This window comes from Epinephelus lanceolatus, chromosome 8 (genome assembly GCF_041903045.1).
Source record: "Epinephelus lanceolatus isolate andai-2023 chromosome 8, ASM4190304v1, whole genome shotgun sequence".
Classification (NCBI taxonomy): domain Eukaryota; kingdom Metazoa; phylum Chordata; class Actinopteri; order Perciformes; family Serranidae; genus Epinephelus; species Epinephelus lanceolatus.
The window spans coordinates 16,474,375-16,487,027 of record NC_135741.1 but is presented as its reverse complement, the minus strand read 5'-3'; the positions used below and the strand labels follow the sequence as shown (position 1 = coordinate 16,487,027).

General features: G+C 43.5%; 1 protein-coding gene across 5 annotated transcripts in view; it reads left to right on the top strand.

Annotated features, from left to right (window-relative positions):
- Positions 1-1,158: 1,158 nt before the first annotated feature.
- The window catches only part of LOC117258915 (IQ motif and SEC7 domain-containing protein 1-like), a 133,368-nt gene continuing 121,873 nt past the window's right edge, over positions 1,159-12,653 (top strand). For 3 of the 5 annotated variants that reach the window (XM_033630147.2, XM_033630148.2, XM_033630146.2), the window contains exon 1: positions 1,160-1,933. In XM_033630147.2, coding sequence (XP_033486038.1) covers positions 1,674-1,933 — 260 coding nt within the window. In that variant the 5' untranslated portion in view covers positions 1,160-1,673. Of the gene's footprint in view, positions 1,934-12,653 lie in introns of all 5 variants that reach the window. The other 2 variants (XM_033630156.2, XM_078169912.1) reach the window with 2 other exon arrangements.

Here is a 12,653-nt window from a genome sequence, read left to right as displayed (position 1 = left end):
CAATGCACAAAAATGTTCCCCTGGGTGCTCTCAATGTCATCTAGAACAATGGTTCCCAACAGGTCTGGCCATGGGGTCCAGATTACTCCTCAGTCATAAGTTCAAGGTCCACACAGTTTAATATATTTAGTGTCACACTTGTGTTTGGCCATGTTGTTGAGTTAGTTTGCTGTCTCTTTTAGGTAGCTGCTGTTATTCACTCACTCTACAGAAGGAAACAGCACATCAAAATAAAAGCTCTGTGCTGGAAATTCACTGTACTACACAATAAAGTGTGTTTTTACAAACTTGACATGGTTGCAAGTCAGTGTGGTCATCTTTCCAATTCACTGTCTGTGGTGCAGCCCCAGACTTTATACCTGATGATGTCACAGATTTGAGTTTTAGCACTGTAGTTTGGGTATTTCGAAGAGAGTTGCTCATGTTTACCAATATTTTTGGGCTGTTTCGCACCATAGGAGAAACATTAATGATCTTTTTAAAAATGGCATAGTGTCCCTTTAATACCAGTTGTTAAAGTGATTTCAGCCTAATGGCAGCATTTCAAAGGCTTAATCTCAGGGCAGGGCAGATGGCACTGTGATGGCCACCCATGAAAGTTGAGCATCAGCCTCAGAGAGCAGTGCTGCAGTTTGCCCTCATGCACCCATGGGACCACTGCCTGTGCAAATCTGCAGCCTCCTGCCTCACATACAGATGTGCTGAACGGCTAAAGTCATCTTTTCTATTCAAAAACTAACACACGCTGCTTCAATCTATTGTGATCATTTCACTGGAGGGGATACAGCCTGCTGGTTGAAATGGCAATACACACACAGCATAGTAAACAACTCTGCAGGCAAGACGCAACACCACACCACTGTGTGTATGTGTGTGTGTGTGTGCAGCATTAAACACAGGCGGACTATCAATGCTCCAAAGTTGTGTAATGTTTTGTTTGCAGTATGTGTGTGAGTGTGTGTGTGTGAGAGAGAGAGAGGAGGAGAGGCTTGTGTGCACACCTGCAGAGCACACACACGCACTGCTAATGAAACAAGATGTTCTGAACTGACGTGAGGAAAAGATGGAGAGAGAGAGAGAGAGAGAGAGAGAGAGAGAGAGAGAGAGAGAGAGAGATCCAAATTCACCTCCCTTCCTTCCTTTCTAGGGCAGCTGCACAGCCATTGTTGCGCTCAGTGCGACCTGCAGATTCATAAAACTTGAAAACCCCGCCTACTTGACAGCCAGCGTCTGTTTACGAAAAGTCACGGGAACAAGCATGGAGCGAAAGGCACCTCACAGAAAATGTCACACCGCGCTGCCAACAGGGGGAACAGCCACACTTCACACAGACACAACTACGCTCCTCACAATGTAGGCTAGCGCGTTTGGGTGATATCTGAACGCCTGCTGACATCCACAGCTTGATACGTGATTTGGAGCTTCTAGTTTTGTGTGCAGCGGGACTTGGAACCGCGCGTACCACCACCACCATCACCGCCACCATCGCCACTGGGAGTATTTCTGCCTCTGTATTATCACCCACACCGACTTAAAACAATGGCGAGGCGTAAAAAAGGCGCAACCTACTGAATTGTTGCGCTTCCACCCGAGCCTGGACTACACAGGAACCATCTCCCTCCCCAGGCTTTACTGCGATACAACAGGGAACCACGCAGCGCACTCGGAGCGACATGGAGAGCCCGACCGAGAACCCGACCAGGGCTGTGGAATATTTGAAGGAGCTTAACAAGATCATCGAGACCCAACAGGAGTTGCTGGAGAGGCAGAGGGGAAGGATAGAGGAGCTGGAGCAGCAAGTGTCCGACTTGTGCACGGAGAACGCCTGTCTGAAGGATCAGTACCAGCGGCACCTGGCAACCTGCAGGCTGCTGCAGGGCAGCAACAGCCTGGTCTCACTGGGAGCCATAAAGGAACATATCACACAGGAAAAGTAAGACCTAACATCATCTCATGTGCTTCCTGTCAAAGTCAAATAATCTCTGCTTCACTGTATGCCATTCACAAAGTGAAAACGCACTTGATTAAAGTAATTATTGGTGAATCAGCTCTCAACTAGTTCATGTCCAACACTGCCACACAGTGATCCGCAGTTGCAACTAGGCTACTTTGGCATCTTTCCTTTTACTGATGTTTGCTGATGGAAAATGGGTCCGTGGATTACGCACGGCACAATTGCAGCTTTTCTGACCATATCTGGGATTATGCAAGAGATTATTTAACCACAGCAGCCAGCATCATTGCAACAGATTTCTAGATCAGCTATTATTCTGGCTTTGAGAGTGTAGAACTCAGTGTGCATTAAATCAAGCTTGAGGTAAGATGTAAACTACACACTGATGCAAGCGTGTGCACAGTTCATGAACACTTCTGCAAGCACTAAAGCTGTTTTATGAAATACAGACTTTGAAACTGTCCCCTTTTAATCTGCTTTGTCATTGTGTGTATCAGGTTCTGTTACTTCCGCTGACTGGTCAGTCTGAACTATGCCTGTGCAGTAGCCCTCAGTGGTACTAACAGAGGATTTCTGTGCGTGGGCAGGCACATTAATCCGTGATATATGGAATGCAATAGCTACTGTACAACCCCTGGGAAAAAGGGCACATACTTGGGATGGATCCATTATGCAATTATGTTTTAGGGCTGGCCCTATCTGTAGGCGGTGGGTTAAGCCCCAGGCAGAGCGAAGCAGAGTAGGCAGGGCAGATGTAGTGGAGCATTATATCATAAGTGCTGCTAAAAGACCTTGATAGTCTGTTAGGATTACCCTCCCTGCACCAGTCCTGTGTTGAGGTTCACACCCTCCCAAAAACGCCTCAGCATGCAGACATTTAACTCAGCTTTTGACAGTTGGCAGGATCATGTGATCATGCTTGACCTTTGTGTCCGGGGCTGTGTTGGTGTCATGAAGATCAGTGGCAGCAAATCAATACTGATGACTCATGGACTGTATGTCTTTCCTGGCTGATAAAACCAGACTCGTCAGATGAGGACATAACTGTAACACTGACCTTTGGCGTGCTCCCTTTATAAATCTCTCTCTCGGGCAGTACGGAGTATGCTGTGATTTCCCTGGAAATCCAGTCTGTCACTATCTCTCATTTCGTATGGTCACAGTGTCTGAACACTATTTCAGTCCAGCTCTGCTAGACTGGCACAGAGGTTAGTGAGGAGCCTGTGATTACCCTGGTGAACCCAATGAAATATGACAGCTGTTAATAATGTAAAGTGTGGTTTATGGAGGATACAGAATTTAAAATGACATTGAAGTGCGGTGAGCAATTTAAGGAATGCGGTGGTCTAAAGCAAGACTGATTCTTAGATCTGTAAAGGTCATTTAAGCATGGAGAAAATGGGATTTAAATAGTGTGTGTTTGGAAATTACACCGTCTAGCTTTCAATTTTTCCTTCGAGGTCAGGGACACAGTGGCACCAGCCAAGAAGAGCAACTCAGATGTCTGTTTCTTAGCTTTAGGTAGGACTTTTCTAAGGGATTCCCAGGCTAAGGGGTCCTCTCCTAAACTGGGACAAGAGTGGTCTGAGCAGCTGCTGGAGGGCTAAAAGCCATTTGTAGTCATCATCTTGAGCTTTGACGACTTGTGTTGGACATTTATTAGCAGCATGGCTCTAGGGATAGCGGTAATCTGTTTGTTGGCTGGCTGGACGATCAATCACTTTGGTCCGGACATGAATATCTCAGCAAATGACTAAATACTCAGCAAATGTTAGCACGTTTACATGTTAAACCAAGATGCTGAATGTAGTAGACATTACCTGCTAAGCAGCAGCATGTTAGCATTGCCATTTTGAACACGTTAACGTGCTGACATTAGCATTTAGCCCAAAGCACTTCCGTGACTGCGAAGTCTCACAGGCATGGACGGATTACTGAGCAGGCCTATCGGGCACAGGACCAAGGGCTCAAAGTGTCGGGCCCCCCTGACCTTCATCTGCAAAATGTCACTCAAATTACAGACCAGGAAGACACTCAAAACCACAAGAACACATGACAAGACCACAAAGGGATGCAAAGGGACCGAACATCGCTACAAAAACAAGACAAGTACAAAGAGACACAAAACGACCAAAAAATTACCTTTTAAAGAGACGCATAACCACTAAAAAAAAGACGCAAAAAAGAGGCAAAGCCATGACATAGTCTGTGTACCTTACTCCTGTGTTGGAGAGGTGGTGGGGCCTTTTGCATTGCTGTGCCCAGGGGCTCATTGTCCCATACTTAGCCCATGCTCACAGGGCCACTACAGTGGCAGTAGACTCATGGACGAAATTATTAATTAAAAAACAAAGTTTGTAATGTAGTTGAAAATTAAAATATTGCCAGTTCAAGTCGTGTCAGTCACCTGAGCTCCCCCCTCAGTACAGAGAAGCAGCAGTTCATAGACAGTGTCAAAGTCCAGCTGCATCGCTGAGCGAAGAAAGCTTAGTTTGGCTGCTTGAATCTTTCTTTCATGTCACTGCAACCAAAAAGACTGACTGATACTGACCCGGTCACAACTAATACTGGCCGATAAACGCAGACTCATTACCCCAGTCATCTACTACATCTTTGAAAATACTTCCTAACATCCCTTCATCCACTTCCTCTCTCCTCAGCTGAGTGGGGCTGTGGCCTCAGACATGTAAATGTTGACGCTCACTTCACAACAAAACTGCTGGAAAATGCAAATCATCTGCAAACAGCACATGCTAATGTTGTTTGAACAGACGCACTCCAGACCTGAGCTTTGTCTCAATACTCTTTCCAGGAACGTCATTCACGTTAGCGGAGACAAGACGCATCCTGCTTCCAGTGACATGACAATGTTGAGTTTTGTTTTTTTTTTGACATGAGGCCAAGAATGTAGACACAGCTCTCTTTGTCTTGTCGAGCATGTCCTTTTTCCTCTTTCCGTGGTGGTTGTCAGTCTTGTTATGTAATCAGGACCAGACTTTCACCTATTGTAAGGAAGCAGGAAAAGGCAGTTACATAAAATAACGGCCATTAAATAGCTTGTAGGATGGGAAACTAATAGTCGCCTGTTATTGGTCTCTAACCATCACTTGGGATATTTAGCTTTAATTGTCTTTTAATTGTCTTTTCTTTTAAACACAAAAACACAGGTTGTTATTTATGTTAGACTTTTACTCAGAAGCCGTAGTTTGACATTTTGAGAAATAGCCTCACTTCCTTGCCTCCATTTAGAAGAGAAGATGAATATCACCCTCATATATGTATGCTGAATAAGAAGCTACAGCCGGGAGACAGTTAGCTTAGCATAGCATGGCATAAACAGAGGGACACAGCTGGCCTGGGTCTGTCCAAAAAGTGACTGAGTCTGCATACCAATACCTCTAAAGCCTACTACAGAACAAATTATATTGTTTTAAGTGTAAAAACAAATCTCTATACTAATTCGAGGGGTGTATCCATGTTCCCAGGGTCCTATGTTCCTTAGTTCAGTGTTATGTTTCCACACATTATGAATGAATTCATGAACAAACTAACCAGACTTAGAAAAAGACAGACGACTGGTTGCCCCGTATACACAAACATAGATTAAAATCTTGTGTCAGGTGCTCGTGGAGAATGCAAAACAACAGGATCGACATAAAGGCAGTCCAGGCACTCAGAAATGTAAAGAAAACGAGGAAGAAAATATTCTAAAGCCTTTATTGTAGTGGCTAAATCATTAAAATTCAACCACTGCAGGTCTTCGTCAGGGATTTCAAAACATACAACACAGGTATGCCCCACCTTTTATAGTAGCAGGAACCAATCAGAGGCCATCACATGACCCATGTGAAGGCATGACAGGTGAAACAAAAAGACAATAATGAAAAAAATACAAGTCTATATCCTCATTGAAGCATGCCACGTTGACTCTTTTAATGATTTAGCCACTACAATAAAGGCTTTTCAATATTTCCTTCCTCGTTTGCAATATTTTTGGAGTGTCTGGATTGCCGTCCTGTTGAAACTAACCAGACTATTTCCTAATCTTAACCTGTTTGAAGATGGCACTAGTCAGCTGCTACTGATTTCCCAACTGTGAAGTTGTTAATAATTATTTTTCTCCCTTTGTCTTTTTGTTTCTCCTCACTTTTAATACGTTAATGAAGTGGTTGACGAATTCTTATGAGGTTAGGGTAAGGGTTGAGGTATGTTTGGGAGTTGTTCTCCATACAAAATCCAGTAACTATAGGGCCCCCCCGGGAGCTCTCAGGTAGAGCCAGTGCAATTTTATGCCTCTCAGACTAGGGATGCACCGATCCAATATCTGGATCTCTCTTTAAATCTACTGCGACGCGAGCTACGTCATACTTCATGAACCTAAGGAGAGAATCTGCATTAATCTGTTTCATCTTGCCTGTGGATATTCTCATTTATCCAGGTCATAGTTATCTCAAGGCAACTGAATCGAATGCAACTGGACTTAGTTTTGTCTTAGAAGACATTTCACCTCTTATCCAAGAGGCTTCATCAGTTCATGCTTGTCTGACTAGGCTGGAACTAGTCTGACGATGAAGCCTCTTGGATAAGAGGTGAAACGTCTTCTAAGACAAAACTAAGTCCAGTTGCCTGTTTCATCTTGTTTCATTTTATCTTAGGGAAGAACTCTGTAGTCATCAATGCCTAATGCCTCAAGTCCTTTCTGTTCTACATGTAAAGGTATATAGCTTTTTAGGTCAACCATGGTATCGGATCGGTATCGGGCATCGGCTGATACTCAAAGCCACAGCATCAGGATCGGTATCGAAACTGAAAAAGCTGCATCAGTGCATCTCTAACTCAGACTCATGATTTTAGTCTCCTATTCTAACCCTAGCCCATGTCAAGAGAAGCCAGTACAGAGCCGGTTCCCATTATGTGCTTTATCAAGCTGGGGAACATAGGACCCTGGGTGAGCACATAAATAAAACTGAAGAACAAAGGACCCTGGGAAACATCACATTGACACCTAAATCCTTATGCTAAGCTATGCTTAGCTAAGCTCTGGATTCATATTTACCATAAAGACATGAGGCTGGAATCGATCTTTTCATCTCACTTGAGGCACAAAAGCAAATAAGCAAATTTCCCCAAAATGTCAAACTATTCCTCTCTGCCTCGTGGGAGCATTTGACAGCATGAAAGCTCCAAACAGGAGGGACCAAGTCAGGTTTGATCTCTGGGTCGTCTCGCTGTGGTGAGAACTAACTGCTGAGCTCATGCTGGGTATTAAACTTTTTATTAGGAGGAAAATAAACATGGTAGGGGGTGATGGGAGAGAGGAAGCAGTGAGGCCAAATTATGTATGTTGTTTCCTGGCGTATTATTCACAGCCTCAAGTGACCCTGCTTTATGCAATGTTCTTTTGCTGCTGTTGTCGTTTAAATCCATTACCTGTAACCTTCACTGTGGTTGAATTATGCAGGGTGTCATGTGATATGTGGGGAGTACAGTCATATTGCATTTTGTGCAAAATACAGATCTTAATATGATCTAGAAATCTGTGCCAGCTGGAAGCTTTTATTCCTCTTTGCTTTGCTTTTTTTTTCCAGTGAGCTGATTGTCAGCTGTATGATGTATTTGTGTTACAGTCGCCTTGAATACAGAGAGTATTGTTTGCTCATACATACCGTATGCAAATAGATGTGAGCTTTCGCTGTCAGTTCTCACTTGCCTTAAGTCATTAAGTTGCTTCATAATGGAAGGAAAGGAAGGACGGAAAAAGGAAAAGAATATCTTACATCATATTCCAGTCATATTCTGTTCCAAAACAAGTGGCAGATAAAGACACCCTGCTACTGAATGATATATAAGACCGTTTGCTGCTATCTTGGGTTGCCTGTAAATGGAAGGCTTTTCCCTGTATGTTGTTTGTACGTTTTTTTCTCCCTCTACCCTCTTTTTAGAAACAAAATGCACAGAGCAGGGAATATGATGCACCACTGATAGCGGAACCTGTGGTGCCAAGTCAACAGATTTCTCTGTGAATCCTGCAAACAGGCTCCTGGGCAACATTGTCGGTCTGGTTCTCGGGATGCACGACTGCAAGCGCAGGTATTGGAAATCATCTCGGTGCGCGCTGACCTAGATGCGGATCTATAAACTCGTCCACCTGGTTAATTGTGAGCCCCCAAGAGCTGGTTGAGTAGCATCGGCAGAGGAGTTGTCACTCTCGGTTGATCAGTTTCCATAAATCCAAAGATAAAACTCCTGTTTTCGCAGTTTATTAACAGTTTCTTGAGTTCAAGTTAAAAGTGGTTGGTGTGGCACTCAGGCAGGAATTAGCAGTCACACACACACACACACACACACACACACACACACACACACACACACGTATCAGTTTACTTCTTTTCATGGCTCCTGAGTTGCCTGCCTTGTCAGCCCTTTACTCCACCAGTGTTTATGCTGACCCTTTGCAGTTTTCTCTCCTAATGGTGTTTGTTTTTAACAGTGCTCTACAGTTACTTGTATCCCTTGTGCTCACTTAGGAATTAAATGACAAGTAATACGAGATTGGGTTGTAAGTTTCTGCAGCACTCATTAGTGATAAATGACTTTTCACGAGTAGTAAAGTGACTGACTTGAAGGCCCTAGCAGAATTGAAAGCACACACACACCTGGCTGGCCTGTCTAGTGGGTAAATATGATATGCCGTAAAGTGAAACAGTAAGTGAAACGTGTGGCCAAGATAAATGTTTTTCTCGGGGAGGATGCAGGAGGGGCTGGTGGTTTAATCAGAGTGAATCCACTGTGATCTGAACTTGTCCTCTGGGGGTTTCTGGCGGAATAGTGTCTGCGAGTGCTTTCACTTCTTATCTCAGTGCTGCTGGATGCATCTGCCAGCCCACATTTAGCATTCAAACTTTGTCCCAGGCCCGGGTAGGCAACCAAGTGTAAACAATATTTGGAACGCTGACGTGATCGCAGGAGAGATAGCTTCTTCACCTGCAGACGACAAAGAGCTGATGTGTCATTTTCTGCACAGCTTTTGTTTAAAAGGGTCAGAGTGTAGGTTTAAAGGGGATGTGGCAGACGTGAATTTTGATATGAGTATGTTTTCTTAGTGTATAGTCTGAAAATAAGTGTCATGTTTTCGTTTCCTTAGAATGAGCCGTTTCTACATAGAGTGGGTTCCTTATTGACGGAGAACGCCATGTGACACTACAGGAACCGAGAACAGACAAACCAAACACTGGGTCAAGATAAGATCACCTGAGTTTTTGCAGCTAGAGTTAGCAGCCCTTCTCTAACAAGCTGAACAGCATCTGAAAAGCGCTGATTTGTAATGTGAAACTGCTTTAATCAGTGTTTTTACTGGTTTTAATCACTGGGTCCTTTGTTTTGGAGAGGAAGAGACCTCTCCGGACAATTTGGCTCGACAATAAACATTGAAGGAATCCTTATCGGGAGTTCATGCTTGGCACATGGCAGAAGTTTCAGCCAGTTGCAATCTCCAACTCTCACCTCTAGATGGCACTAAATCCGATATACTGCTCCTTTAAGTTTCCCTGAATGTGCTAAAATCATATCCAAACCTAGATCTTCAAGCACAAGTACGTTAGATATATATTTTTTGCTGAAACAATGCAGGTATTACCTGAGAAATTGTATTCAGAGGAGTGTAAGGCTGTATCTCAAATAAGCACTGATGTTAGATTTGAGTATAATGGCTGCGGCCGCAGCAGTGTTTGTTGAGGTAGGTTTTTTTTTCAGGCAGTCATTTAAATTCAGCATGAATCACAGTCAGCGAAGAAGCATAAGTAATTTTGAGAGATCAAATATTGATGAATAACATGACAAATCATGCTAACGCCGACTCCCTCCCCGTTAATGCCCTAATACCAATGTTTCAGTGCTGACGAATGAGCAGCAGAGCTCCCCGAGTTGTTGATTCTGTGCCAGATCTCGAGCAGGATGTGTGCCAGAAGGTGAGACAAACAAACGATAAAAAAAAAACAACAAACATGTAAAGATAATCCTCAGGCGATGCATTCAGTATATCCATATTTTGTGGGGTGAAGTTTACATTCATTGCACATATTCTGCTGCTACTAAACTATAATTGCTTTGATGCTCAACCTGCTCGACCTGCAGTTATTAAATGTGTCTGACAAGTTAAAGCAGCTGCAGGATTATGAAAAAAAGAGGTTTTGATGAAAGATGAGTGTCAATAAAACATATGTTTAGTTGTGTATGAAGCAGTTAAGTATTTTAATGTTATTTATGTCTGTTTTACTGCTGTTTTGGGGCTTTGTCTTCATTTATAAATCATGTTGGAGGGGTACTGATTTTGTTTTAAAGACAGCAAAGTCTGAGATGGGGTTAATGGATCCTGAATAAATGCTGGAGTTAACTGTTTAAAGGGACAGTTCACCCCAAAATCAAGCATACATATTTTTCCTCTCACCTGTAGTACTGTTTATCAGTGTAGATTTTGGTGTGAGTTGCCAAGTGTTGCAGATATCAGCTGTAGAGATGTCTGCCTTCTCTCCAATATAATAGAACTAGGTGGTGCTTGACTTGTGGTGCTCAAAGCGCTAAAAACTGACAGTATAGACCAAAAAAATCTGCAGATTAATTATTCATTCATCCATTAATTCCATAACAGCTTATGTTGTTAGAGGTAGTGGGGGGGCTGGAGCCTATCCTAGCTAACATTGGGTGAGAGGCAGGGTACACCCCAGACTATCGCAGGGCTGACACATAGAGACAGACAACCATTCACGCTCACATTGACACCTACAGACAATTTAGAGTCACCAATTAACCTGCATGTCTTTGGACTGTGGGAGGAAGCTGGAGTACCTGGAGAAAACCCACGCTGACACGGGGAGAACATGCAAACTCTGCACAGAAGGGCTCCCCCACCTCATGGTTTGAACTCCCCACCCCTTGTTTGAACCAGGAACCCTCCTGTTGTGAGGCGACAATGCTAACCACTGTACCACCGTGCTGCCATTTGAAAACTCGACAGCCATGTCCCTGTAATTTTTCTGACAAAATAGACAAAAAAAATGTGCAGATTAATTAATAATTGCTGGTTGCAGCCCTAACAGATTTGACAAATACTGATGGAATTTTATATAATCATACAGAGAAACTAGGATGACAAAAAAGGTTTCCAAGTCTAAAAATATATGTATATATTGCTTGAAATGGTTGCATTAACTATGGCAAGGTTTCCCAGAAAAAAAATCCACATCTACTGCCACATATTGATTTTTATATTTTTGGTGCTGGACTGCTCATTAGGAGCAGTATAGGAATATAAATACTGTTGGATTATTCTTTGCACCGCACTCCTGGAGCCCAGAGCGTACTCTGGATACAGACGGAGCAGCACAACACCAGGCGCAGTGAAAATGAAACTAAACTGTGGGTTTAAAGCAGCAGCTCCTGTCATCCATCGATCTGATCTGATCAGCTCTGGACCTGGACCTACAAAAGGGACACAGAATGGACCTACAAAAGGGACACAGAATGAGTAAAGAAATAAAAAAAGGATTAGTGTGCTGACCCCGCCACTGTATGTATATACCGGCAGACCTGCTGATTTAATGTTACATAGTGTCATTCAGTATGATTTCAATTATCTGTACTTGATATACAGTCAGACGTATTACATTTATTTCATTACAGCATTCTACACAGCACATTTGTGATGAGTTTGGAGTTAAGCCAGAGGAGTTAATAGTCAGAGGAGCTCATCAATGGATATCGAAGTATAAGATAAGGGTTCCTTTAGGTTGTCGATTTTGCGTTCACTGAATTATCTCTAGAAAGTCACTGTTGGTTTTTTATCGCCTTCTGTTGTGGTTGTAGTGAATGTGTCTTGGCTTCCTTACCGTAATTTGCCGCCTAGGAAAACCTTGTCTGCCCTTACTAAGTCCCCTGGATGGAGCCTGTAGACTGGAGATTGGCAAGTTCATAAATAGTTCATCCCTAGCCAGCTTAATGCCTTTAGCATGTGTTTTGGGACCCCTCAGCAAAAAATAATAGCACGGTGGAGAAAGCTGTTTCTTGTGGCTGCCGGCATCCACTCATTTACCCTGCGATCTGCTGAACAATCAGTGTGCCAAACCAAATTTACGAGCACATGAACTCCCTCTCTCCAGCAAAGCCCCCTCTAATGAAATACCCCTGCTAGATTAATGTCCACGCAGGGATGATTTGCATTCAGACCCACCTATAAATCTCGAGCAATGGCCAAAGACAACTTGCAACTTGCACTCAAAATCAGCTGCAGTCTGCCTCCATCTGTAATGGACTGTCCCTCCTTGTGTCTCGTTGTGGCCGCAGTCATGCTGGAGGACAGCCAGGCACGCTGACCTCTGGCTCCCTTAATCAGGCCTATTAAGGCAGAGTTAAAGACGGTTTGTGTCCTTTTGATGTAGCTGGTTGTCCCACGAGAAAAGATAATGATGACTTTAACGAGCACTGTTACCTCCCACTGATGGTAAAGGCCACACGGGCAGTCTGATGGTACAGCTTAGTGTGAGACAGGCCACCATATTATAGCATGTTTAAATCACCAAATTTTTGCACTGCTGCCTCAGTTTAATTGAACTTTTAACAAGCGAGAGACTAACACACAAGTCCTGCTAATTCCTGCGACATTTGATCATGTTTCAAATCCCATTGTTGGTGTGCATGTGCAGGA